The 27,385-nt window shown below is 44.3% G+C and overlaps 1 protein-coding gene across 3 annotated transcripts in view; it reads left to right on the top strand.

Moving 5' to 3' along the window:
- The window catches only part of ARHGAP10 (Rho GTPase activating protein 10), a 335,363-nt gene that overhangs the window by 66,065 nt on the left and 241,913 nt on the right, over window positions 1–27,385 (top strand). For all 3 annotated transcript variants that reach the window (XM_089912398.1, XM_022599764.3, XM_022599763.3), the window contains exons 2-3: window positions 16,747–16,842; window positions 16,916–16,977. In XM_089912398.1, the coding sequence (XP_089768524.1) occupies window positions 16,747–16,842; window positions 16,916–16,977 (158 nt within the window). The remainder of the gene's footprint in view (window positions 1–16,746; window positions 16,843–16,915; window positions 16,978–27,385) is intronic.

Below are 27,385 nucleotides of genomic sequence, written 5' to 3'. Positions count from 1 at the left end.
AATGTTCAGTGGTTGGGATTTCTGCTGTTAGCAGTACTTATATTAGGGACTTCCCTGGTGACGCGGTGGTTAAGAATTCGCCTGCCAATGCAGGGGACACGGGTTCGAGCCCTGGTCTGGGAAGATCCCACGTGCCTCAGAGCAACTAAGCCTGTGCGCCACAACTACTGAGCCTGCGCTCTAGTGCCCGCGAGCCACAACTACTGAAGCCCGCAAGCCTAGAGCCCGTGCTCCGCGACAAGAGAAGTCACCGCAATGAGAAGCCCGCGCACCGCAAAGAAGAGTAGCCCCCCCACCCCAACTAGAGAAAGCCTGCGTGCAGCGCCAAAGACCCAACCCAGCCAAAAATAAATAAATAGATAAAATATTAAAAAAACAAACAGTACTTATACTAGCTGTCTGTTTTCTCTGGAAATGCTGCACATATGTTATCTCTTTTATGGACGCAAAAGAAATTTGTCAGTTTGCTATGCCAGATTATCTGCATTTTCCCCTTTTTGGGGGGAATAAGAGAGGAGTGGCGGTGGTGGGGTGCAGGTTCTTCATTTGTTTCCTCCCTACCAATACATGAAAGGGCTCATTTACCCATATACTTGCAAAGGTTGAATGTCATGATTGAAAATAGTGTTGGCCGTCAGGCATAAAAGGTATTATTTAAATTTTCTTTTCATTACTGGTGACATTGAATTTCGTGTGTGTGTGTGTTTATTCGTGGATGGGTGATGCTCACCCACACTGGGGCGAGCCATCTGCTTTGCTCAGGCTACCAACTGGAATGTAATCTCTTCTCGAAGCACTTCACAGCTCTACCTAAAAATGAGTCTTAATGCGATATCTAGGTGTCCCATGACCCAGTCAAGTTCATGTGTAAACTTAACCATTACAGGCACATTGTCTCACATCCCTGCCCATCCTGACGATCAGCTGTCGTCCACTCTTTGGTTTTGTTTTGGCTTTAACTGATTTTTTTCTGATCATAAAAGTAAGTTATGCTAAATGAAGATGATTTTGAAAATAGTGAAAATCATTGGTTACTATTTTGGCAGGGGGCTTACCTTCCAAACTGTTTTGTGGGCACGTGCATACCTTTCTCATGCTTTCAGTGAGTTCACGAGTTGACCACGCGTCTTGTTTCTTCACACAGGCCTCCTCCCTCTGTGAACAGGGCCAGTTTGCGGGAGGTCCCAACTTGTGTCAGGATATGCCCCGAGAGGCCTGGATTGTGTGGGCTCTGCTGTCTGGGATCTTGGTGTATATGTTGACCTTGCCCTTGAGGAAGCATGAAGCCAAGAGACAGACCTTGCTGCCCAACCTGACAGCTTTGCCACGTTGGCTTTGTGTCCTCCTTTCTGTTGGCTGTGGGTTCCTCCGTGTAGCTCCTTCAGGATGCTTTCCTTTCTTTCCCCGGGGCTGCCCACAAAACCTTTGTGGAAAATTCCTGACCTCTCCTTTACATTTCAACACCATCAAGAAAGACGCTTTGATTATTTGCATGTATTTTGTGAGGGCATCACGAGGAAAGGGTGTCATGGCCCAGTTGCGGTGGCCTCTGTAGTTTGCATTCCCTGCGGTGAGGCAGCAGGTGGTGATGCTTTAGACCTAAAGCTGGCTGCAGGCTGCAAATCCTGGCGCCACGATTTAACACTCTGGACCCCTTTATGTCTTCTTGTGCTTGACCGTAATAGGCAGTGAGAAATGCGTGCCTCCTGGGGTGTGGTGAGGATCGAAGGAACTCATGCATGCCAAGTACTTCCTTGGAGCAGTGACCAGCACATCGGAGGTGCTGAATAAATATTCCGTGGCTGTTGCACATACCTCAACCATGTGGGAGCCCTGGACTGGAAACGATTTTCTAGTCAGTGTTGAGTGTTAACATTTCTTTATGTTGAACATAGTTCCTTACATTAAAATGGCCCGTCTTATGTACTCAGGCTCTGCCTGCTGCAGTTTTTTTTCAGTGGACTGGGTTCTGCCTTTAGGGACTTTTTTGTGGAATTTTGTATGTCAACATGGAAAAATCTTTAGAAGTAATTTTGGCATTTAAAGATGTGGGGTTTTTTAAAAATTATTTTTTAAAAATGGATGTATAGTCGATTTACGATGTGTTAGTTTCTGGTGTACAGCAAAGTGATTCAGTTATACATACTCTTTTTCATATTCTTTTCCATTATGGTTTATTACAAGATATTGAATATTGTTCCCTGTGCTATACAGTAGGACCTTGTTGTTTATCTATTTTATATATAGCAGTCTGTATCTGCTAATCCCAAACTGCTCATTAATCTCTCCTCCACCCCCTTTCCCCTTTGGTAACCATAAGCTTGTTTTTGAAATATGTGAGTCTGTTTCATAAGTAAGTTCATTTGCGTCATTTTTTTCCAAATTTATGTAAGTGATATCATATGATACTTGTCTTTCTCTGTCTGACTTATTTCACTTAGTATGATAATTGGTAGGTCCGTCCCATGTTGCTATAAATGGCATTACTTCATTCTTTTTTATGGCTGAGTAATATTCCATTGTATATATACACCACATCTTCTTTATCCATTCATTTGTCGATGGACATAAAGGTTGCTTCCGTGTCTTGGCTATTGTAAATAGTGCTGCTATGAACATTGGGGTGCGTGTATCTTTCCGAATTAGGGTTTTCTCTGAGTATATGCCCAGGAGTGGGACTGCTGGATCATATTGCAGCTCTAGTTTTAGTTTTTTGTTTTTGTTTTTGGCTGCGCTGCGTGGCTTGTGGGATTCTAGTTCCCTGACCTGGGATCGAACCCAGGCCCTTGGCAGTGGGAGTGTGGAGTCCTGACCACTGGACTGCCAGGGAATTCCCTCATTTTTAGTTTTTTTAAGGAACCTCCATAGTGTTCTCCATCATGGCTGCACCACTTTACATTCTTCCCAGCAGTGTAGGAGGGTTCCTAAAGGATGTGTTTTGTACTTGCTGGCCTTGCACTCTAGTTGTGACACATGGTGTCTGCTAACTACTTCACGGCTCTTCTCAGGGAGAATGGCTCTGCTCACAGCCTCTCTGAGGAGAAGGCTCTCTGAGGACCGTGGGACGTCCCCTCTCCTCTCCCTGAACTGGCTGATGTGACTAGGGAGGGACACTAGACAGCTCCCTCTGTCACATCCTTCTGTGGGAAAGCAGTGAGCGAGGCCATTTTGAGTCTCTTGAGAATTTTACTTTGGGAACATAGATGGGACAAATAGTGGGAGCTGACGTCGAAAGAATGCATCTCAGCTGATGTGAGGACAGTGAAAGGGCCCTCCAGGCGATGGCAAGGCTGCAGACCCTCTGAGGAAGCAGCAGTTCCGGCAACAAGGACTGTTATGAAATAGAAGAAACCACGCAATTAGAAGTGAGAGAGAAGTAAACACTCAGAGAGAAGCCGCGTTGTATTAACGGCAGAGAGGGCATCCCAGGGCAGGCTGTAGTGCACGTTCTCAGGACAAGTTGTTCACTTTTTTTTTTTTCCTGGCTCTTCGCAATTGTATTCTCATGACTTGAGTACTCCCTGCATTCAAAGGCCCTAACTTACATAGGTCCCCGTGTACTTGTAGTCCTTTTTCCCATCTCAGGGATTCTCCCCATTTTGTTCCTGATGCCTCAGTGTCTCCCCTGTGGTTTACAGTGATAAAAATTTAACTCACTTTTTGGGACCCTGTTCAACCCCCATTCTGTGCTGTGTTTTTCTGATGACTTTACTGTTTTTTTGAGTTTGTCTTCCACTGAACTCCTATGAAGTTTGTCGTCTGGACCCTGTGTGCAGGATGTGACGGTGATCTCTCTCCGATGGGGGTCAAGGACTTGTGGCAGTTCTTGTGATCCTGGTTTAACTCAGGGCACAAACAGGGAGGTTTTAGCCCCTCCTAGGGTGAATCTTATTTGATTTAAAATTTTAAAGGAAATTAATATTGAAGTGTTTGAGAGAAACGGGTGAGTTATACAGTAACTCTTGGCTTTGGTAGGCAACCAAGTATCTAGTCTGTGCCATGAAATGGTGATACAGTGGCCAAAGGGTAGGAAAGCTTATATTCAATAAACCAGATGAACACCTGACATCTAAATCCCTGCTAATATTTACTTTGGGCCTTAAGCATATGCTGTGGTTAACAAGGTGGCTTTTCTTGACATTATCCCCTGTATGTGGTTTTATTTGTTTTTCTGTCTCCCCTTTCTTCAGACATTTTGGAAAGCACTTTGTTTGCCTAATTACTATCTTCAGTACCAAAATGTTTGAATAATACTGCATTTCGTCATTGAGCTTAAATACCTGATCCGGAAGAATGATACTTGCAAGTAGTGTTCTTCTACCGTATATTGCCTTGAACCTCAAAGTTACCCTATTTTCCTTAAAAAAAAAAAAAAAGTCATGGTGTATTTGTTTCCTAGGGTTGACATAACAAACTACCACAGACTGGGTGGCTGAAGCAACAGAAATGTATTGTCTCATAGCTCTGGAGGTTAGAAGTCCAAGATCAAGGTGTTGGTAGAATTGGTTTGTTCTGAGGGCTGGGAGGGTAGGATCTGTCCCAGGCCTCTCTCCTTGATTGTAGATGGACATCTTCTCCCTGTGTCTCTTCACCTTGTCTTCCCTGTATGCATGTTTCTGTGTCCAAATTTCCCCTTTTTTCAAGGATGCCAGTCATTGGATTAGCGCCCACCCTAATGACCTCACTTTAATTTGATTACCTCTGTAAAGACCCTATCACCAAACAAGGTCACATTCTGAAAAACTGTGGGTTAGGACTCCAACACAGGAATTTCGGAGGGACACAGTTGAACCCATACAAGAACACCACTGCGCCCCTAAACCAGACTTTCTTGGTACCAAAGCCATGAAGCTTCAAAGGTGATTGCCATCCTTGGGGAAGTTTTTGTGTGTAGACCCCTCAAATCATTAGGTTGAGACCCCCTGAGTCTCATTAGTTGTTGGCATGGTTTCCAGAAATTCTTGAAAGAAGTGCTGTCATCTCTCACCTGGATCAGGGCAGGGACCTCCTCACTTGTCTTCCTGCCGCTGCTCTGGTCCATCTGTATGTAGCCTGCTCTCAGCACAGCAGCCGGAGCGATGCTGCCGAAGGTCAGGTCACATCCCTCCCCTGCTCCCAGCCTTCCAGAAGCCCCCCATCTTGCTCATAATAAAAGCTCGAGTCCTTCCTGAACTGGCCCCCGTCATCCCTGACCTTGTTTCCTCTTAGTCTTGCTGTCCCGCCCGCACTCAGGGCCAGCCGTACCATCCTGTCCCTGTCCTGCCTCCAGATGGCCCCCTGTGTCTGGAAAGGCTTCTCCACAGTTCCCTGGGTGGCTGGCTCCTTGCGTCCTTCAGCTTTTTCACAAATGCCAGCTTTTCTGTGAGGTCTGCTCAGACCTGCACAACCTCCCCACACATTCCCATCCCCCTAACCTTTCTTCATTTTCCTCCCTGGCGCTTAACAGCTCCCAGCATACTGTGTAATTTATTTATGTTTTATTATCTGTCTTATCTCAGATTACTGCCGCCCCCCCCCCACCCCCGACCTGGTATGTTACCCTCTCTCATCCATTTGTGTGATTTGTTTGTTGCTGTATCCCCTGTGCCTAGAACACTGCCTGGCAAGTGAGGATAAATAAACAGCACAGGTGGGTGTGGGTGTATAGAATAAGTCAGAGAATACTGAGGAGGAAACACTGGAATTCTGGCCACTTGGGTCCCTGTAAGTATAGGAATGAGATGAAGGTGGATGGGATGAAGGAGGCGAACACAATGGTTTATTGATTCAGGTGTGTGTGTGTGCGTGTGTGCTTGTCTTTCATTTTAATAAATAAAATTGTGATGACTTTGTTCTTTTGTGCTACTTTATTTTTCAGAATTTACCATAAAAAGTGCATGGCTAGAATTGTGACCATCCATATACCCTTTCTTGGACCCACCCATTGTTTAGCATCTCGTGGCATTTGCTCATCTCTTGCCTTCTGTATATACATATTCCACGTGTCCTGTCTCTCACTGGCCTGTGGGGCCTGTTCTGTCCTTATTCATTTAGCCCTAATGAAGTTTGCGTAGGGTCATGTGCTATAAAACCTACCCGTGTAGGAAGTAGGGGCTCTGGGTCCAGCACTTTTTTTTTTTTTTTTTTTTTTTTGAGGTATGCGGGCCCCTCACTGTTGTGGCCTCTCCCGTTGCGGAGCACAGGCTCCGGACGCGCAGGCTCAGCGGCCATGGCTCACGGGCCCAGCCGCTCCGCGGCATGTGGGATCTTCCCAGACCGGGACACGAACCCGTGTCCCCTGCATCGGCAGGCGGACTCTCAACCACTGCGCCACCAGGGAAGCCCTAGGACCACCATTTTAAAATTAATTAATTAACTTTTATTGATGTAGTTGATGTATAATATTATATAAATTATAGGTGTACAACATAGGGATTCACAATTTTTGAAGGTTATACTCCATTTATAGTTATTATAAAATATTGGCTATATTCCCTGTTCTGTATAATAAATCCTTGTAGCTTATTTACTAGTTTGCTTGTTTATTTATTTATAGCTTATTTTATATATAATAGTTTGTACCTCCTAATCCCTTATCTCTATCTTGCCTCTCCTCCTTCCCTCTCCCCACTGGTACCCATTAATTTTATCTCTATATATGTGAGTCTGCTTCTTTTGTGTTACATTTTGTTGTATTATTTTAGATTCCATATATAAGTGATATCATATAGTATTTGTCTTTTTCTCTGACTTATTTCATGTAGCATAATAATATACTCCCAAGTCCATCCATGTTGTTGCAAATGGCAAAAATTTCATTCTTTTTTATGGCTGACTAGTATTCCATTGTGTATTTGTACCACATCTTCTTTATCCATTCATCTGCTGATGGACACTTAGGTTGCTTCCCTATTCTGGCAATTGTAAATAGTGCTGCTATTCACACTGAGGTGCAGGTATCTTTTTTTTTTTTGGTGGTACGCGGGCCCCTCACTGTTGCAGCCTCTCCCGTTGCGGAGCACAGGCTCCGGACGCGCAGGCTCAGCGGCCATGGCTCACGGGTCCAGCCGCTCCGCGGCATGTGGGATCTTCCCGGACCGGGGCACGAACCCGTGTCCTCTGAATCGGCAGGTGGACTCTCAACCACTGCGCCACCAGGGAAGCCCCCAGGTATCTTTCTGAATTAGTGTTTTCATTTTTTTCAGATATATTACCCAGGAGTGGAATTTCTGGGTCATATGGTAGTTCTATTTGTAGCTTTTTGAGAAACCTCCATATTGTTTTCCACAGTGGATGCACCAGTTTACATCCCCACCAACAGTGTAGGAGGGTTCCCTTTTCCCCACATCCTTGCCAACATTTGTTATTTGTGGTCTTTTTGATGATGGCCATTCTGACAGCTGTGAGGTGATAGCTCATGGTGGTTTTAATTTGCATTTCTCTGATGATTAATGATGTTGAGCATCTTTTCACGTGTCTGGCCATCTGTATGTCTTCTTTGGAAGAATGTCTATTCAGTTCTTCTGCCCATTTTTTAATTGGGTTGTTTGTTTTTTTGATGTTGAGCTGCATGAGCTGCTTGTATATTTTGGAGATTAATCCTTTGTCAGTTGCTTCGTTTGCAAATATTTTCTCCCCTTCCGTAGGTTGTCTTTTTGTTTTGTCGTTGGTTTCCTTGGTTGTGCAAAAGCTTTCAGGACTACCAGTGTTTGTTGCTCAGGTTCAGGTGTTTCTCCCGACATGTCAGCCATCCTAGTTTTCAACATGCAGTCTTGTCATCACATTGTTTGTCAGCTCTTGTTGTTTCCTCGTGTGATTACAGAAGGTGGAGGCTGAGAGTGTGTTGTCCTGGACATTTTTCATACTTTAACACTTCCCCTTACCACACGACATGCGTGTACACACACACACACATGCGTGTCCTTTGCAGCCTCTCTCTGGGTCATGCTGTCCAACTGGTGGGCCATGCATACCTCACTAACCTGGACACCTGTTACTGTCATTCTGTGCCTCACCAAATTGTACTAAAACTGGGTTCTGTGCTAAAACCTGGATTCTAGTTAGTGCTGTCCTTGAACTAGGTGTGTGAAATTGAACTAGTTGTCCAAAGGTGCACTTTCATTTCCCCACTGTTCAGTGAGGGTGAGACTGTCAGTGATTTTCAGGTTGGGTCCTGCAGGGTGTGGTCTCACCGGGAAGCACTCAGTGGGAGATGGGGACCAATTGGGCAGGGTTCTTCATCCTACCTCCACCTGAGCAGCTTTGATTATCTTTTCGTTCCACTACTTACTACTTGTGAGATCTTGGACAGGTTGCTTGACCTGTGTACGTCAGTTTTCTCCTCTGTGAAGTGGGCATAATGGCAGAACCTGTCTCGTAGAGTTGCGGTGATGCTCCAATGAGTCAATAAATGTTAAGTGGTTAGGGGAGTACCTGACATTATCAGGTATGGTAGGCAGCATAATGGCCCTCCAAAAGATGCCCCTTCCTAATTCCCTGGAACCTGTGAATGTTATTTTAGGTGGCAAAAGAGACTTAGCAGGTGCAATTAAAGATCTTGAGGCGGTGAGATTATCCTGGGTTATCATGGTGGACCTAGTGTAATCATGGTGATCCTTAAAGGAGTAAGAGAAGGAGATGTGATGACAGAAGCAGAGGTCGGAGTGATGTGAGTGGTGGCCGGGTGCCAAGAGCAGAGGAATGGGGGCACCCTCTAGGAGCTGGAAAAGGCACGGAAGTGGATTCTCCCCTAGATCCCCCAGAAGGAATACAGCCCCGAGAGACCCATTTTGGACTTCTGACCTCCAGAAATGTAAAATAATAAATTTGTATTGTTTCAGGCCACTCAAGTTTGCGGTAGTTGCTTACAGCAGCAATAGGAAACTAATACGGACATGTTAGCTGTTCTTGCTGTTCTCACCGTAGATAAGATTCTTCTCTGAACGAAGGGATGTGTGGCCAAAGACAGTTCGAAAACCAGGAAGCTGGGTGATCGCCAGCCTGCACTTCTCATCTGACAGCCTGCTGCGGCAGGTCCTCTCTCTGTACGCAGACCCTCGTCCAAGAAGACTGTCTGTGTTTGCTGAGTGCGTGCAGTGCAGCTGAAGTCTGGAATGGGGGGCGGTGAAGGTTGAGTGGTGGTGTCCAGTGTGGACCTGCCTGTGGACTCTCTGCAGTGCCCAGGGCACTCCCTTCTTACGTGTTCTTGATGAGTTGGTCACTTTGATCAACAGTTATCTGGTTGTCTGTCATGTATCGTACTGCGTCTTGAGTCCAGGTTTATGCATTTGTTTTGAGGCATCTGCATGTCTGGGGACTCAGCTTGTGTTCCTTTACCCCATACATTTGTCAATTCAGGTCAATCTAGTGACTTTAGATGGTGTTTATTCTCTGATTAAGAAGAACTCACTACATAGCCACTCCGGTTGGGCTGGAACCGGAGAGTTAGGGCCAGGAGGACCTTGACCTAGCAGTCACAGAGACCCTGCTGGCCCTTGAGCTGCTCCTAGAACAGCTTGTGATGTGGCCTTCAGGCCTCCACTAGCTCAGTAATGCATTTGGGGCTTGGGAGACGTTCGCACCACTTAAAACATATCCAGTGAGTTATTTTCTTGCTTTTTGACTGGTACAGAGAGGCCAGAATGCTACTCTTGTACATAGCGCTGCTGCCAATTCTGTAAATCTGGAAACCACGAAGGAAAATGAGAAGTCAGTCCACAGTGCTGGAGGAATTTTGTTTCACTTCCAAGTTCCTTGGATTAACATTAGCATTATTTCCTTGGTATGAATCTGACGTGAAAGATATTAAGTTCTTAAGAGTCTGTACCCTGTTCTTTAAATAAAACACAGAAGAATTTGGGGACTTGTTTTGATGGGCAGGATGGGTAGCAAAGCTTCCCCTGGCAGAGTCTTTGCATATTTGATAATCTAGTGATTTGGGTCTCACCATGCCGAGGAATGTGAGCTTCTAAGTGCAATTTTGCCTGTTTGGAAAAAGAGTTCAGAATCTGGTATGGTTGGTGAAGAATCCTGAGCTTCACATTTACTGAGTGAGAAAGGTACATTTATTTGCTGTTTCATTTTTCTTTTCAAGCCCGGAATTAGCATGCCACGTTTCCTCAGGTATACCACTTAGTGCTTTGGTGGGGCCGAAAGTTCCAGGAGAGAGTTACAGCCTTATTCGCAGGGCCGGGCTTGTAACTTCAGGGGCTCTCATGTACCCAGAAGGCTGTTTAGCAGTGAAGTAGACCAACCCGATTAGAGAGGTTTCCCACCCTTCCTAGTGCCTGTATGCGTCTAATAGTTCATGATCACTGAAAACTGTTCATAGGTGGCTGTGCTGTAAGAAAGAATTTTCTCATTTGTCAAACCATCAAGGGTGACCAGGGGCAATTCCTGCCAGTGTCCGGGGGTTCTCTGAACCTGGATTTAAACTGTGGTTGGATCTCTCCACGTGGTGTGCTGCTTCTCAAACTCAGCAGGTCTCAAATACAACTGCTCCTCTCTCAAACTGCTCCTAACCCTGGGAAGAGTTTTAGTGCCTGTGCTTTTCTCTCCCGTTGGTCTGCAGGTCGAAGACCTAAAAGTCTTACTCTGGGAGACTCTGAAGTGGCAAGTTTATTTGAAAGTGTGCAGATCACTTCAGTTGTTTAAAGTCAGCTGTTGCATTTCGTGCACACGCAGGCTTGGCAGTGCCCATCAATATATGCCAGCCTTGTGTGGAGAAAAGGGAGCCTCCTGCACTGCGGGTGGGAGTGTGAATTGACACAGCCACTGTGGAGAACAGTGTGGAGGTTCCCTAAAAGACTACAAATAGAACTACCATACGACCCAGCAATCCCACTACTGGGCGTATACCCTGAGAAAACCATAATTCAAAAAGAGTCATGTACCACAATGTTCATTGCAGCTCTATTTACAATAGACAGGACATGGAAGCCACCTAAGTGTCCATCGATAGGTGAATGGATAAAGAAGACGTGGCACGTATATACAATGGAATATTACTCAGCCATAAAAAGGAACGGAATTGAGTTCTTTGTAATGAGGTGGATGAACCTAGAGTCTGTCATACAGAGCGAAGTAAGTCAGAAAGAGAAAAACAAATACCGTGTGCTTAACGCACATATGTGGAATCTAAAAAAACGGTACTGATGAACCTAGGGGCAGGGCAGGAATAAAGACAGAGACGTAGAGAATGGACTTGAGGACACAGTGGGGACAGGGTAAGCTGGGACGAAGTGAGAGTGGCATGGACATGTATACACTACCAAATGTAAAATAGATAGCTAGTGGGAAGCAGCTGCATAGCACAGGGAGATCAGCTCGGTGCTTTGTGACCACCTAGAGGGGTGGGATAGGGAGGGTGGGAGGGAGATGCACGAGGGAGGGGATATGGGGATATATGTATACTTACAGCTGATTCACTTTGTTGTACAGCAGAAACCAACACAACGTTGTAAAGCAATTATACTCCCATAAAGATATTAAAAAAAATATATATATATATGCCAGCCTTGAAGGTGTTTCAGGAGAGCATGTTAATTTACAGTCTTCAGGAATTAGCATGCAGGAGAGGATTGGGGGCATGAAGGCACACATACATGAACTTTTCATTTAGAGTTCTGCATTAGAGCCATTAAGATAGTAGTTGAGATCTGTGCACAGGCCCTGGGAATAAAGTTAAATCTCCCGAAAGTCAGAATGATGTGACGCACAGGATGTTGGTAGAAGCTTGAGAAACCGAGGAGTTGATCCTTTGCCTCCAGGACATAATACCAACCGTCTGAAGAGGTCTGTGACCTTGATCAAGTCACTAATCTATCGCTGAATCTACTTAACCCATTTGTAAAATAAGGTAACATCAACACCTACCCTGTAGGCTGGTTATAAGGAATAAATGAAATAATATCTGTGAGTCTGTTAGCATAGAGTAGGCACTGAATAAAGGCAGTCCTATCTAGTGGGCCCTTCACCATCTTCCCCTAGTAGAGGAGTGCTGCCAGCCTTTGTGATTTAGACCGTTTGAGTTTCATGTGTGATGATAAACCATTATCTTTTGCACAAAGCATCTTTGTGCTTTTTCAGTGGACTGCACTAAATGTAGTAAACTGTCTTATGATTTTATGTTATGTTTGGAAAGGCAGAAGATATCTATAAAAGTATAAACTACATGAGAATAAATCTAAAATGTACTACATAACGAACAGGTGATAAATTTATGATTTTTAAATGGAACGGGAGTTTGGTGTGGTCCAATTTTTAAACAATGACAATTTTGCATAATGAATTCTAATAACACCAGAAAAGTCAACAGAGAGGAAAAATGATTATATGCTAAAATAAAGACTTGATGTAACTACAGTACCTAGCACAGAGGTAAGAGAGAAAAGCATGCTATTTACATAGGGAGAAATATATTGTATTAGCTGTGCAAACGAACCCAAATTCAGTCTACTGTTATAAACATTGTCAACTAATGAGATTAGGAATTATGAAATACGTCTTGAAAAACAGATGCATTTAAATTTTAGCTTTCTGGAGAGTATCCTGCCCTGACCATAAGAAAGCATGGTCTTTAAGATATCCTTTGACCTGGTAATTTAAAAAAAAATAAATTTATTTATTTTTTATGTATCTGTTTTTGGCTGCATTGGGTCTTCGTTGCTGTGCGCAGGCTTTCTCTAGTTGCGGTGAGCAGGGGCTACTCTTCGTTGTGGTGCGCGGGCCTCTCATTGCGTTGGCTTCTCTTGTTGCAGAGCTCGGGCTCTAGCCGCGTGGGCTTCAGTAGTTGTGACACGCAGTCTCAGTATTTGTGGCTCGTGGGCTCTAGAGCGCAGGCTCAGTAGTTGTGGCTCCGCGGCATGTGGGATCTTCCCAGACCAGGGCTCGAACCCGTGTCCCCTGCATTGGCAGGTGGATTCTTAACCACTGCGCCACCAGGGAAATCCCTGATCTGGTAATTTTGGATAAAATACTCAAAGGAAATGGCTCCAGAGGGGAAAAATAGAATTTATACCAGTATTTATAGTTATATGCATATTATAAACACATTTGTATATTATTTATATATAATATTTATAAATAAGTACATATAGACATACACCCATATATACACGTATACACACACACAAACAGAACCAATTACATGCCCCTTTTGAGAACTGGCAGAGCAAGCATTAGCAAAATGGAATAAAGTTATTAGAAATGATAATAAGCCCACACGCTTAATATTTGGGAAGAGCTGCATGAAATAAATTCAAAAAGAAAAGCCCTGTGTGGTCTTTGTTTCAGGGATGCAGGGAAGCACGAGGCTGTCGGCTGCTGTCTCAGGGACTGGATATTCTGCAGCAGAATAGATAACCTGGAGGAAATACTGACTAAATAAGACAGTTTCAGGTGATCAGTGCTATGAAGAAGATTAAGCGCCGTGGGATCGAGAAGAGTTTAGGGCAGAGGGGTGATGCTCTTTTGGGGGTGATGGTGCGAGGGGGAGGGTTCTGTGAAGGAGCCAGCCAGGTGAAGGTGGGGCTGGGAAAGGAGCGCTTCCAGGGGTGGGACAGCACTTTGAAGACTGTCAGTGCCCTTCTGGAATGAGTCGGGCACGTGTGAACCAAGAGCAAGCCAGTGTGGCCAGATCGTAGGCAATAATGGTAGGTTTCCTGGATTACAACAGAATAGTTAACTTGGGAGTGACCCCAATAGCCAGGCTTTACTTTTTTACGGTTAAAAATTTTTTATTGTTTAGTCATGGAATTATGGTGGAAGTACAGAAGTATATGAACCAAGCGTATGTTTTAAAGAAGAAAGATAAAGCAAATAGCCGTAGACTCACCACTAGGTTATGAACTAAAATACCTTGAATCCCCTTGTAGCTGTCTGACTGTCACCCTCCCTTGCTTCCAGTGGTAAACATCGTGTGACTTTTGAGATAATGACTTACTTGCTGTTCTGTAATTTTGTGACCTGTATGTGCCATCCAAACATGGGGTTTAGTGTAGCTTGCTTTGAACTTTATATGAAAGAGCCATACTGTGTGTATTCTTTCATGGCTGGCTTCTTTCTCTCCAAATTGTGAGGTTAACCTGAGTTGATACATACATTTATTGTTATTTTTACTTTATAACGTATGAATACAGTATAATTGAGTCATCTGTTGGTTGTTGTTTGGTATTTGCTTTTCCAGTGTTAGGCTATTGCTGTGGTCAGTTCTGCTATAGAAAGTACATGTCTGTAAGCACACGTGTGCAAAAGTTTATCTTGGGAATTTACCTAGAAGGTCAATTGGGAGCTGTAGGGTATCATCAAACTTACAAGAAAATGCCAAAGGACTTAAAAGGGAATTATGCCCGTTTTCACCCTCGCTGGCAGCATATGAGAATTTTCGTTGCTCGACATACACCAGTTCTTGAGGTTGCCAGACTTACATTTGGCCAACCTCATGAGTGTATTGAGGTACGTTGAGGTTTTCTTTTCACTTTTATAATCACTAATGAGTTTTGAGCACCTTTTCATGTGGTTTTGGGCCATTTGGATTTCCTTTACTTCCTTCTGTGAAGGGCTTTTTCAGGCGTTTTGCCCCATTTTGTATTGGCCTTTCTGCCTTACCTCAGTGATTCATAGCTGTTATTTGTGCCTTCGGGGTGTGTGCTTTTCTTCACTCTTTTTATGTCTTTAAAATTTTAATGCAGTCAGGTTTTTTAATCTTTCTCTGTTAGTCTATTGATTGCTTTGTAACAAATCACCCCCACCTCCAGGGGCCTAAACAGCAGCCATTTATTTATTTCAGTTTGGACTCAGCACACTGGGCAGTATGGTCTCATCCGGACTGCCTCCTGCATGGCGGGAAGCTCTGCTTCTGAGGGTGGGATGTCTGACCGATGGGGCCATAGGTAGGGGACCTGGGCGACATGTCTTTCATCACCCAGCAGGCTAGTGTGGGCTTGATCACGTGGACGCCAGAGGCTTCCAAGGGAGTGGAGCGTGGGTGTGCAAAGGTTCTAGAGCTAGAGGCTCCGAATTAGCTCAGTGTCACTTCTACCACATTCTTTGGCCGCAAGACCAGCCCGGATTCAAGGGGTGGGAAAATAGACGCTACCTTTTACCCGAGGAGCTGCAGAGTCCCACTGAAAAGAGAAGCTCCTACAAAGGAGGGGTGGAGAATTCAGACAGTGCTTGCAATCCATCACATTATACATTATGGTTTTGCTTTTCTTCTCTACTCCAAGGGTAAGAAATTACAATCCTGTATCATCTTCTAAAAGGTTTCTGGTTTAGCTTTGGAAGAATGAGCTTTCAAAAACTGTGACAGTGGAGGATGTTGATAATGGGGGAAGATATGCGTGTGTCCGGGCAGGGAGTCTAGGAGAAATCTCTGTACCTTGTGCCCAGCTTTGCTGTGAACCTAAAACGACTCCAAAATAGAGTCTGTTAAGAAAAAGTAAAACATGAAACCAGACCATGACAGCAGCTGAAAGAGCTGGTGAGCATGATTAGAAAGTTTAAGAAGTGAGAGGAAGCAGCTTGTCGAGGAGGGCATTGGGGAACCATTGTATTTAATGATTGGAGGTCAAGAGTTGGTTAAAAAAAAAAAAAGAACATTTTCCAATGTAAAAATAATGTTTTATTTTCATTCCTTGTCTGTTAGCTATAATACAATGACTAAAAAAGAGAAGATTGCTGCTCCTACTATCTTACCAACTTATTCAAAACAGCCCTCAGCATTTATACTGTGCCCTTCGCTTTTGTTCATATTTATTTTTTTGCCTGAATACTCTATCAGAAATTATGGATTGTGTTTTGTTCAACTTTTCAGTTTGCTTGACATGAAGTTTTACTTTAATACAATCTGTCAGTATTCATTGTAATGAGCCAGGATCCATACAGGGTGCAGGAGTCGGGAAGCAGCTTCTTTGAAAGTGCTTTAGACCAGAGGCAGAATTGTACCCTGGTGAGGGCATGGGTTTTGGACAGATGGCTCTGGAATAGATCAGACTTTTGCTGATGTAGCACCTGTGTGACTTTGTGCCAGTTATTTAACATCTCGGAGCTTAGGCATTCCATGGTTAAATAGAGACTCTCAAGAGTATTGAGTAAAGTTAAAAATACACCTATTCTCTAGCATGGTGCATGGCCCATAAAATAACTGTTAGCCTGTTGTAGAAGTTGGGTTTTCCACTATTTTCTATGACGACAATAAAAAGAAAGAAAAATGAGGACCTGTAGGTCTTTTGCAGAATGAATTCTTTCTGCCACTTAAGCGTGGCCTTTGGTTTCCGTTCCTGCTGCTGTTTTCTATGAACACTTTGATTCCTCTGGCTCTCTCTGGCTGGAGTTGGACCATCAGTTAAGGGCATCTGGTTGGCTGACTTTGAGCTTTGAGACCCTTAATATTTGAAACCCTGGCAGCCAGCTGGATCTCATCCAGCCCTGGGAGATACTATCAGGTGTGTGTGCTCCTAATCATAGCCGGAACTTTTGCATCCGGGAAGTTCTGACCTGAGTGAGTAGAGAAAGGGAAAGTGCTTCCGGGAACAATATATATATTTCTCCCGCACCTGCTCCATCCCAGAGCATTAGCATAGAAGACAAGCCACCAGAGAGTGCCCGGGTGGGCTGATGGGCCCCTTGGCCGAGGAGTTGGGTTGTGTCTCCTCACAGCTCACGTGGAGGAGAGCTCTACAGCTCTGCCATCTGAGGAAGAATCAATTCCTGCTGAGCCTTGACCTGAAACAAGGACCCAAGTAATCACTCCATCTTTCTTTCCAGGTCTTTCGGCAGCCCAGCGGAAGTTTGCTCATTCACTCAGAGACTTCAAATTTGAGTTTATCGGTGATGCAGAGACTGACGATGAACGCTGCATAGGTGCGTAAAGACTGGGTTTTGGTTGGCTTTCCTTTGCTTTGGCCATGAAATAATCATTCCTTTCTTCTTACAGATGCTTCGTTACGTGAATTTTCTAACTTTTTGAAGAATCTGGAAGAGCAGAGAGAAATTATGGTGAGTGGTGGGGTGTAAAATAACAAGTCCATCTTTAAGTGGGGTGGAAATCTGGGTAGCTGTTTCTGGTAGAAGTTTTGGTGCATTTGTCCATGGATGAATAGTGCACAGTAATGGGAAGATCCCCAGATGAGGTCTGGGGAGCCTGGATTTCTAGTTCCCCAGGGGTGCCGACCATGGTGACGATCTTGGATAAGTTGCTGGACCAAGGCCCTGTGTCTTCGTCTGTAAAAGACTGTGTTGAAGTATATCAATGCTTTTTAGATTTTTGTTAGCCCTGGAGCAGTTGCATTTAAATCGAGTCTCAGGCAGAATCTTAATATGTTAAGAAGACAAAAGCAGAAAATCTTATGGAGAGGACAGCAGGGCACAGTTGGAGCTTGCCTCAGTCTTCTGTGGATTTCTAGGCTGTGTGGAGAGGAAGAGAGCTCAGACCTGGAAGTCTTTAAAATCCCACTTTGCCTTGAGATACATGATCACAGTAGTAGTGAATAATAGCTCCCCTCTGTTGAGGGCTTTCCATGTGCCGGATGCTACGCTGAGTGCATTGAGTAGATCCTATTTAACATGAATTTTGAGGGTATTATCTGCCTTTCTGAAAACTTTGTATTTTTCTCCTGATATTCATTCAACAAAGATTTACAGCAGACTCGCCATTGCATTATGACACACTATCTATTTTCACCAGTTTTTTCAGGTTTAAAAAAAAATGACCATCTGTTTTTTCTATGTTCTCGAGAATGAGTACTACCTAGAATTATGTGGAAGTGTACCTGTATGAGGGCGTTCAGATGTGGTGGTAATAATATTGAATATGGCAGCTAAGACAATTAACCTTTACTCTGTGCCTGGTACTGGTCTAAGCTGTTTACCTACGTTTAAGTCATTTAATTCTCACATCAGCCTTATGAAATAGACTCTGTGATTGACCCCTGACTGACAAATGAGGAAATGGAGGTGCAGCACCTTGCCCAGGATCGCATGGCAGCTGAGGGGTAGAGCCCGGTCAGGCCACAACCAGACATCCTGGACCACCTGCCAGCATGGCCAGCTTCCTAGATGTTGCTGCAATCTGGCTGGTGGCTGGTGGGGATTTCTAGCTGGTAGAATTGGAGTAGGAGAAGAAGTAGGAGGAAAGCACTGATTTTTGACTGAAGCATGACAGAGACCTGTGGCCTCTAAAAGCTCTAGTGTAATTCGCACTGCACCCTAAATTCTGAGATGATTTGTGCCTATTGTAAATACCGAAGCGGGCACGTGAAGGTACTGTGCTCCCATAGGTTTTTTCTGGCACAAGCTGACATACATAACCCTTATTCATGTGTTCCTATAGTCACAGATCTTTCAAGCTCTTTAGAGCAGTCTAAATGTGAGAGTGGATAACTGCAGTGCCATGAAGCCACCCTTCTATTGCATGAAGTGGGTGTGGACGTGTGGGTGGTAGAAGTGCGTGTTCTTAGTTTATGTTAATAGTATCAACTTTCTGTTCTCAATCCTCCTTGATATTTAGTTGTATTTTCCTGGGATCCTGAGCATTCAGCAAATATGTATTTGATCTCCTTTTACGTTTCAGTTACTGTTTAGAATCTGAGCACACAGCCGCAAACAAAGCAAAGCCCCTGCCCTCACGGAGGTTACATTTTGGAAAGGGGAGGTGATAAATGAACAAATATATAACACATTGTCAAGTAGCAGTAAGTGCTACAAAATGAAATTGAGGGAATTCCATGGTGGTCCAGTGGTTAGGACTCTGGGCTCTCACTGCCGAGGGCCCAAGTTCAATCCCTGATCCGGGAGCTAAGAGCCCACAAGCTGTGTGGCATGGCTAAAAAAAAAAAAAAAAATAGAAATTGAGAAGAGCAAGGAGCCAGGGCACCATTACATCTAGAGTGGCGAGGGAAGGAAGGCCTTTCCAGTGGAGAACTATGGAGGCATCCTGGTATCTGGGGGAAGAGAGTTTCAGGCAGTGTGGTGCTGGAGTTTAGCTCTACAGAAACACAGAGTGATATTCTATAGTTGGCCCTCTGTATCCATGGATTCTGCATCTGCAGATCAAAAATATTTGAAAAAAATTCCAGAAAGTTCCAAAAAGCAAAACTTGAATTTACCACGTGCTGACAACTGTTTACCTAGCATTTATATTGTGTTCACAACTATTTACATAGTATTTTCATTGTACAGGCATACCTTGTTTTGGTTCTTTTTAGTTTTTAAAAAAAAGTTATTTATTTCTGGCTGTGTTGGGTATTCGTTGCTGCACGCGGGCTTTCTCTGGTTGCGGTGAGCGGGGGCTACTCTTCGTCGCGGTGCGCGGGCTTCTCATTGCGGTGGCTTCTCTTGTTGCGGAGCATGGGCTCTAGGCGCATGGGCTTCAGTAGTTGTGGCTTGCGGACTCTAGAGCGCGGGCTCAGTAGTTGTGGCGCATGCGCTTAGTTGCTCCGCGCCATGTGGGATCTTCCCGGACCAGGGCTCGAACCCATGTCCCCTGCATTGGCAGGCGGATTCTTAACCACTGTGCCACCAGGGAAGCCTCCATACCTTGTTTTATTGCACTTCACTTTATTGTGCTTCGCAGATGCTGTTTTTCTCATATATTGAAGGTTTGTGGCAACCCTGTGTCAAGCCAAGTCTTCAGGCACCATTTTTCCAATAGCATTTGCTCACTTTTTGTCTCTGTCACATTTTGGTAGTTCTTGTTATAGTTCAAACTTTGTCATTATTATTATTATATTTGTTATGGTGGCCTGTGATCAGTGATCTTTAACGGTACTATGGCAAAGAAATCACAACTCACTGAAGGCTCAGCTGATGGTTTGCATTTTTTAGCAATAACGTATTTTTTAAAATTAAGGTATGTACGTTGTTTTTTAAAGACATAATGCTATTATTGCATACTTAATGAATCACAGCACAGTGAAAACATAACTTGTATATACTGGGAAACCACAAAATACGTGTGACTCGCTTTACTGCGACATTCGCATTATTGCAGTGATCTGGAATTGAACCTGCAATATCTCTGAGGTCTGTCTGCCTGTATTACATATTGTAAATCATCTAGAGATGATTTAAAGTATATAGGAGGGTGTGCATAGGTTATACACAAATACCATGCCATTTTATATAAGGGACTTAAGCATCCTTGGATTTTGGTGTCCATGGGGATCCTGGAACAGTCCCCACTGGATACTGAGGGACGACTGTATTTCCTTTTTTTGTTCCTTGAGATGAGTTGGCTGGAATGTGGTCTTAGCTCCAGGCTGTCTGATAAAGAAAGCATGGTTCTCAGAGCTCTTGTTAACTGACCTATTGATTTAATCTTCAGCTATGGTGAGGGTTGATGGGGTCTCTGTCTTAGGCAGAATGAGGATGACAGGGCTGGGTTTCCAGTGCTGGGTAGAAGTAGGAATAGGATGTTGTCTGTATAAGGCCACGAACCTCAGAAAGGAATGGGACAGCATGTTACAGCCCATTTGTGGGAATGGCAGTTCCTGCCGGATAGCAGGAATCTATCCAAAGGCAGGAAGCAGTGGGGACGCCTAATGCTTTTTAAAAAATTATTAGTTTAACTTTTATTTATTTATTTATTTATTTGCGGTACGCGGGCCTCTCACTGTTGTGGCCTCTCCCGTTGCGGAGCACAGGCTCTGGACGCGCAGGCTCAGCGGCCATGGCTCACGGGCCCAGCCGCCCTGCGGCATGTGGGATCTTCCCGGACCGGGGCACGAACCCGTGTCCCCTGCATCGGCAGGCGGACTCCCAACCACTGTGCCGCCAGGGAAGCCCTAGTTTAACTTTTTAGTTTGGAAAATTTTGAGCATGCGCAAACAGAAAGGAAAATATAATTAAGCTACATGTGCTCAATATTCGCCTTTGATAACCATTGCCACACAACCAGCCTTGTTTCTCCTATACTCCTCACCACCCCACCGCCATTGTTTTGACAGAAAGCCCAGTATTACATCGTTTCATCCATAAATACTTCAGTATATAACTCTCAAAGATAACTCTCTTTATGAACCAAAATATACTTGTCACACCTAAAAACAAATAATAATAATTCCTTGAGATTACAAAGAATTAGGCCATATTCATTTTTCCCCCGATATTCATTTACATTTTGTTTCCTCCTCATGCCTGCGTCCCGTAACAGTTGGTTTGAATCTGGATCCAAATACATTGCATTTGACTGATAAGTTTCTAAGTCCCATTTAATCTATAGGTTTTTCTTTCTCCCTTTTCCCCTTGACAGGAATTCCTGATACTCTTCCATTCATTTTAAAAGACCTTTAAAATAGCACTCTTCCTGAGTTATCATTGAGTTATAATAATAAAATGAATAATAACGAAAGTGAAAAAAAAAGGCATTTAACCCATATTGACGTTATTTGGGTGTTTCTGTCTAATCTTGGTAGTCAGTGATCACTTCTTTTTTAAACCATGAAAATTGCGTGGCATCATTATGGCTACTTTTGGTTCATGAAATAGCTTTGAACACTTTGTAGACAACAAATCTTTGATGATTTCCTCGACACCAGCCTGAAACTTTTTTTTTTGTGGCTGCATTGGGTCTTCGTTGCCCTGTGCGGGCTTTCTCTAGTTGCGGCGAGCGGGGGCTTCTCTTTGTTGCGGTGCTCGGGCTTCTCATTGCGGTGGCTTCTCTTTGTTGAGGAGAACAGGCTCTAGGCATGCGGGCTTCAGTAGTTGTGGCTCTCGGGCTCTAGAGCGCAGGCTCAGTAGTTGTGGCACACGGGCTTAGTTGCTCCGTGGCATGTGGGATCTTCCCGGACCAGGGCTCAAACTCATGTCCCCTGCGTTGGCAGGCGGATTCTTAACCACTGCACCACCAGAGAAGTCCCCAGCCTGAAACTTTTGCATAAGGAAAGATAGCTCCCTCAAGAAGTATCCAGTGTGGCCCTGGAGAGTAACTGGTAAAAAGTGAATTAAAATATGTTATACTAAGTGCTAAACAAAAGTGTAGGGTGTGGTTGCCTGGAGAGGGGAGCAGCTAAGCCTGTGCTGGTTGGGAAAGGCTTTGTGAAAGAAGCAGTATTTGAACTGGAGTTTGTGGGGCAGAGATGTGGCTTGTGGGGGGTGTTTGTATAGTTTAACAAGCTCATACCCACCAACACAGGGACAAGGAGATAAGGAAGGCCTTTCAGGAGCTAAAGTGGATGCCAGTGCTTTCAGAGAACTTTGAAAAACTCGTGTTTTCCTTAAAATTGTCACAGAGTAGCAGCATGTTAAAAGCCACATATTAAAAAAAGCATGCAAAATGATAGCTGTATCTAAGATTGGTTCTAAGAGTTTAACAGTCTTTATGGTCACTTAATCTTTAAAATTGGTTAGTCAGTGGGCACATGAAAAGATGCTCAACATCACTAATCATTAGAGAAATGCAAATCAAAACTACAGTGAGGTACCACCTCACACTCGTCAGAATGGCCATCTTTCAGAAGTTTACAAATAACAGATGCTGGAGAGGGTGTGGAGAAAAGGAACCCTCCTACACTGTTGGTGGGAATGTAAGTTGGTGCAGCCACTATGGAGAACAGTATGGAGGTTCCTCAGAAAAGTAGAGTTACCATATGATCCAGCAGTCCCCCTCCTGAGCATATATCCAGGCAAAACTATAATTCAAAAAGATACATGCACCCCTATATTCATAGCAGCACTATTTACAATAGCTAAGGCATGGAAGCAACCTATCCAGATGAATGGATAAAGAAGATGTGGTATATATATGTGTGCGCGCGTGTGCGTGCACACGCACACACACACACACACACACACGAATATTACTCAGCCATAAAAAGAATGAAATCATGCCAGTTGCAGCAACATGGATGGAACGAGAGATTATCATACTAAATGAAGTAAGTCAGAAAGAGAAAGACAAATACCATATGATATCACTTACATATGGAATCTAAAATATGACACGGGAATTCCCTGGTGGTCCAGTGGTTAGTACCCTGCACTTGCACTGCAAGGGGCACAGGTTCGATCCCTGGTTGGGGAACTAAGATCCCGCAAGCCACGCAAACAGAAACAGACTCACAGACAGAACAGAATTGTGGTTGCTGGGGCAGGTTGGGGCGATAGGGGAGGAATGGACCGGGAGTTTGGGGTTAGCAGATGCAAACTATTATATATAGAATGGATAAACAACAAGGTCCTACTGTACAGCACAGGGGACTATATTCAGTTATCCTGAGATAAATCATTATGGAAAAGAATATAAAAAAGAATGTATATGTATGTATAACTGAATCACTTTGCTGTACAGCAGAAATCAACAAAACATTGTAAATCAACTCTACTTCAATTAAAAAAAGGTGATTAGTATTTCCCGAAGTCCTAAATTAAATGATGGTGCAGCATAATAATTAGACATTTATAATTAAGGCTGAGTCATTAAAATGTTAAAAAAAAATCTATAATCTGTGTTTTAGAAGGCAAAGATCAATGCCAGATATTTTTTAAAGAGCTTTCCATCTCCTGAATAAATGTTAAAATGTAGGACTTAGGGCTCTAAGGTATAAAGACATGAGTCTGGAAGCTCCACAGTCAGAAAGATGTGCTTGTTTGTTGGTTTTGAGCCACTGGGTGTATATGGTCACGTGCCTCCTCTCTACCTCAGTAGGCTAGATACATATGCATAGTTCAGCAAACACTGTGGCAAGCACTGTGCCAAGTGCCATCGAGACAAAGGCATCGTTCCTCCCCTTGAGTAGCGGGCTGTCTGTTGGGGAGATTGCTGAAAGCATGCATTGTGGTAACAGTTATTGGGGAATTTGGGGAAGGCGCTTTGGAGACATCATTTCTGGTCTGAGTTGACACATCAGAGTTAGCCATGGAAGGAAAGATGGAAGTGAAGCCCCAGTTTCACTTCCTTAAGGGAAAATGGATTGAATTTGAGAATGAAGGAGGACTATGTTTGCATATCACTGCCCTGCCGCCCCCCCACTAGTGTCCAGCTCTGTAGCTATTCAAATGAAGTGTTGGAAAGTGGAGAGAAGGCCAGTCTGGGAAATCAGTGGTTCCCTCCATACATGAAAGTCAAATTTCTTTGAATGGATGTGCTGTGTCCTTGAAAAGGCCAATATTGCCTTTTTCAGGACAGTGTTTTCAAGCGAGTAGTTTTTCCTGATAATGTTGCCAACCTAGAGGTGGAGAGCCGGGCACCGTTAGTGGCCAGGATGGCTGTGTCGCTTCCGTGCGTGTCCTCCAAGGAAAGTCCTGTGCGGTGTTTCCCTGCCAGAATTCCGGACATGGTTCTCCCTGGCGTGGCAGGACATGCTGTACTTATCTGAGGTGGGCAGCTGTCCAGGAATTTAAGGACTTTTAAAATAGTGCTGTCGTGTTCATGGTGTTCTTTTGAAAGCCCTTCATGTTGCATTTACTTCTCTGCATGCAACCTGTCATCCTGTCTTTCAGTTTTTGTCTGTTGCTGAAATGTGACTCTCAGTGTCTGAAGGTTCTGGCACATCAGGGCATTTGCGTGAGACCCCGCGGGGGAGGGAAGCTTGGGGGAGGAGGGGACGCCGGGAGAGAGAAGGGAGAGCTCGCTGCCCGATGATGCACAAAAGGTGCTTGCTCCTTATCCAGAAGGGGCCGGGGGCAACTGAGCTGGCCAGCAGACATGGGGGGCGTCTTGTCCCGCAGCTGCATCCTTCTCCCCCTTGAGCAGGAAGACCCTGTGTGTACACGGACTTTTTTTTTTGATGTGGACCATTTAAAAAAAATAAATTTATTTATTTATTATTTACTTTTGGCTGTTTTGGGTCTTCGTTGCTAAGTGCGGGCTTTCCCTAGTTGTGGTGGGCTACTCTTCGTTGGGGTGCGCGGGCCTCTCATTTCAGTGGCTTCTCCTGTTGCAGAGCACGGGCTCAGGCATGTGGGCCTCAGTAGTTGCAGCATGCGGGCTCAGTAGTTGTGACACTTGGGCTTAGTTGCTCCGTGGCATGTGGGATCCTCCCGGACCAGGGATCGAACACGTGTTCCCTGCATTGGCAGACGGATTCCCAACCACTGCGCCACCAGGGAAGCCCCATGTATACAGACTCTTTTGGCTTTTGAGACCTCTTTCTTTTTTTTTTTTTTTCTTCCCCGTGTTTTTCCCCACAACAGATTTCACTCTTGTGAAAACACTGGGCCAGGGAACACTTGCTGGGTGATTGGCCTTGAGCTTCCGCCCGGATAAAGAAGGCACTAGGCTTCTGAATCCCGAAGGCTTTTGTTAATACAGTAAGTCCCCTAAATATGAACCGAGTTCCGTTCTGAGAACGTGTTCGTTAAGTCTAACAAAGTTAGCCTAGGTACCCAGCTAATATCATTGGCTATATAGTACTGTACTATAATAGTAATTACAGTATTACTGTACTGTAATACTTCTCATACAAATAATGGATAAAAAACAAACACAAAAAATAAAACATTTTTAGTCTTGCAGTGCAGTACCTTGGAAAGTACAGTAGTCCAGTACAACAGCTGGCATCCAGGGGCTGGCATCGAGTGAACAGGCAAGAAGAGTTATTGACTGGAGGAGGGAGAGGAGGTGGGAGATGGTAGAGCTGAAGGATTGTCAGCAACAGGAGACGGAGGGCAAGCTGCCATTTCACTCACACCTGACGTTGATGGAACGCACGTTCGCATCTTTGGAAGTTCGAAACTTGAAGGTTCATATGTAGGGGACTTAACTGTAGTTTAGATGCTTCCAGGCAAGACACGATGGGTGTTTCTTCAGCCCTCGTCTGATTTGCTTCACTCCTTTCTCATCATTCTCTCATTTTCTCAAGGATCTTACGGAAGCATCTGGTTAAGTGATTTCTATATCTTTTGGGGGTTTTGACACTGATTTTTGTTTCAAACTTTCTCTCTCTCTTTTTTTTTTTTTTTGGCGGTACGTGGGTCTCCCACTGTTGTGGCCTCTCCCGTTGCGGAGCACAGGCTCCGGATGCACAGGCTCAGTGGCCATGGCTCACGGGCCCAGCTGCTCCGCAGCATGTGGGATCTTCCCAGACTGGGGCGCGAACCCGTGTCCCCTGCATCGGCAGGCGGACTCTCAACCACTGTGCCACCAGGGAAACCCTGACTCTTTTAAAATTTCAAAAGTCCTTCATGGTGTTATTAAAATAATATTTGTTGGTTACAATGAACTAAATATCTTTTATCTCTGGGGAGGACTTTTTATGATATTCTTTCTTTAGTATACCCTAGGGCAGTGGTTCTCAAAGCTGGGTCCCTGCACTAGTAGCAGTAGCATCACCTGGGAACTTGCTAGAAATGCACATTCTTGGGCCGCACCCCAGACCTACTGAATCAGGAACTCTGGGTTGGGGCCCATCAGGCTGTGTTTTAATAAGGCCTCCAGGTTATTGTGCAACCTGCTGACAGCAGAACCACTGGCCTAGGGTGCAAGTGAAATCTCCACCGGCTTTCGTCATAGTCTTGTAGCTAGATCTGTCTGAAAGTTGGAAACACTATGAATGGTTTTTTGATGACTTTATGCTTCCCAGGATGTTAAAGTAGTCTTCAAGACCCTAAGCTTTTACTTGTCATTTCCAAAGGGTTTTGGACTATATTAGTTTATTATAAAGGAACAGGTTTCTGCTGTTTGGAATTTTAGCGTGCCTTAATTTGTGTTTAACATTGCTTACGAATTCCTATAGTGTGATAAGTATCTAAGGTATTACATGCCATTGGAAAGATTGTGCCTTTAGTGTTATCTAATTATATGGTACATCAAACCTACTTTAATGAGTTCTTTTACAGATAAAGTGACACATTTTTTTTTTATGCAGGATTCTCTTGGCAGGCACATTCAGCTGGGAAAGAATATCCCTTGAACTTACAAAAACATTTCTCAGTTTAGTTTAAAAACTGCCAGTGTTCTCAATTTTTTTAAAAACTTTTTTTTTTTTTGGCTGCGTGCAGCTTGTGGGATCTTAGTTCCCTGACCAGGAGTCAAACCTGGGCCCACAGCAGTGAAAGCATGGAGTCCTAACCACTGGACCACCAGGGAATTCCCCCTGTCAGTGATGGAGATTCATGAAGAACTTTTCTCCTTGGAACTGACCTTTACAATTGGACAGCACTGTTTTTCTTGTAAATTCATTATAATTCAGTCAGATGCAGATGTCATTGTGAAACCTGTTCTTCAGGAATGCACCTTTTGAGAGATCTTTCTCTGACCTAGAATCCTCTAGAGGCTACAGTCAGGGCTAACTCAAATCAGACTTCTATCATGAGTGCACGTGTCACAGGCAGGAGGCCTGGGCTCCTTGCTGACCCTTTTCGTGTGAGGCCTTGCCTCCTGACTCAGTGTCTTTGCCATTGGTGACTCACTGTCACCTGTGGCCTCGCAGCCTTGTCATCGTCAGATGCTCCTTCCCTACTGAAACTT

The sequence above is a fragment of the Delphinapterus leucas genome, chromosome 5 (genome assembly GCF_059928025.1).
Source record: "Delphinapterus leucas isolate spDelLeu-1000000601 "Yukka" chromosome 5, BTC_Dleu_Yukka2, whole genome shotgun sequence".
NCBI classification, from domain to species: Eukaryota; Metazoa; Chordata; class Mammalia; order Artiodactyla; family Monodontidae; genus Delphinapterus; species Delphinapterus leucas.
The sequence above is the reverse complement of the archived record's forward strand: the minus strand, read 5'-3'. Positions and strand labels throughout refer to the sequence as shown.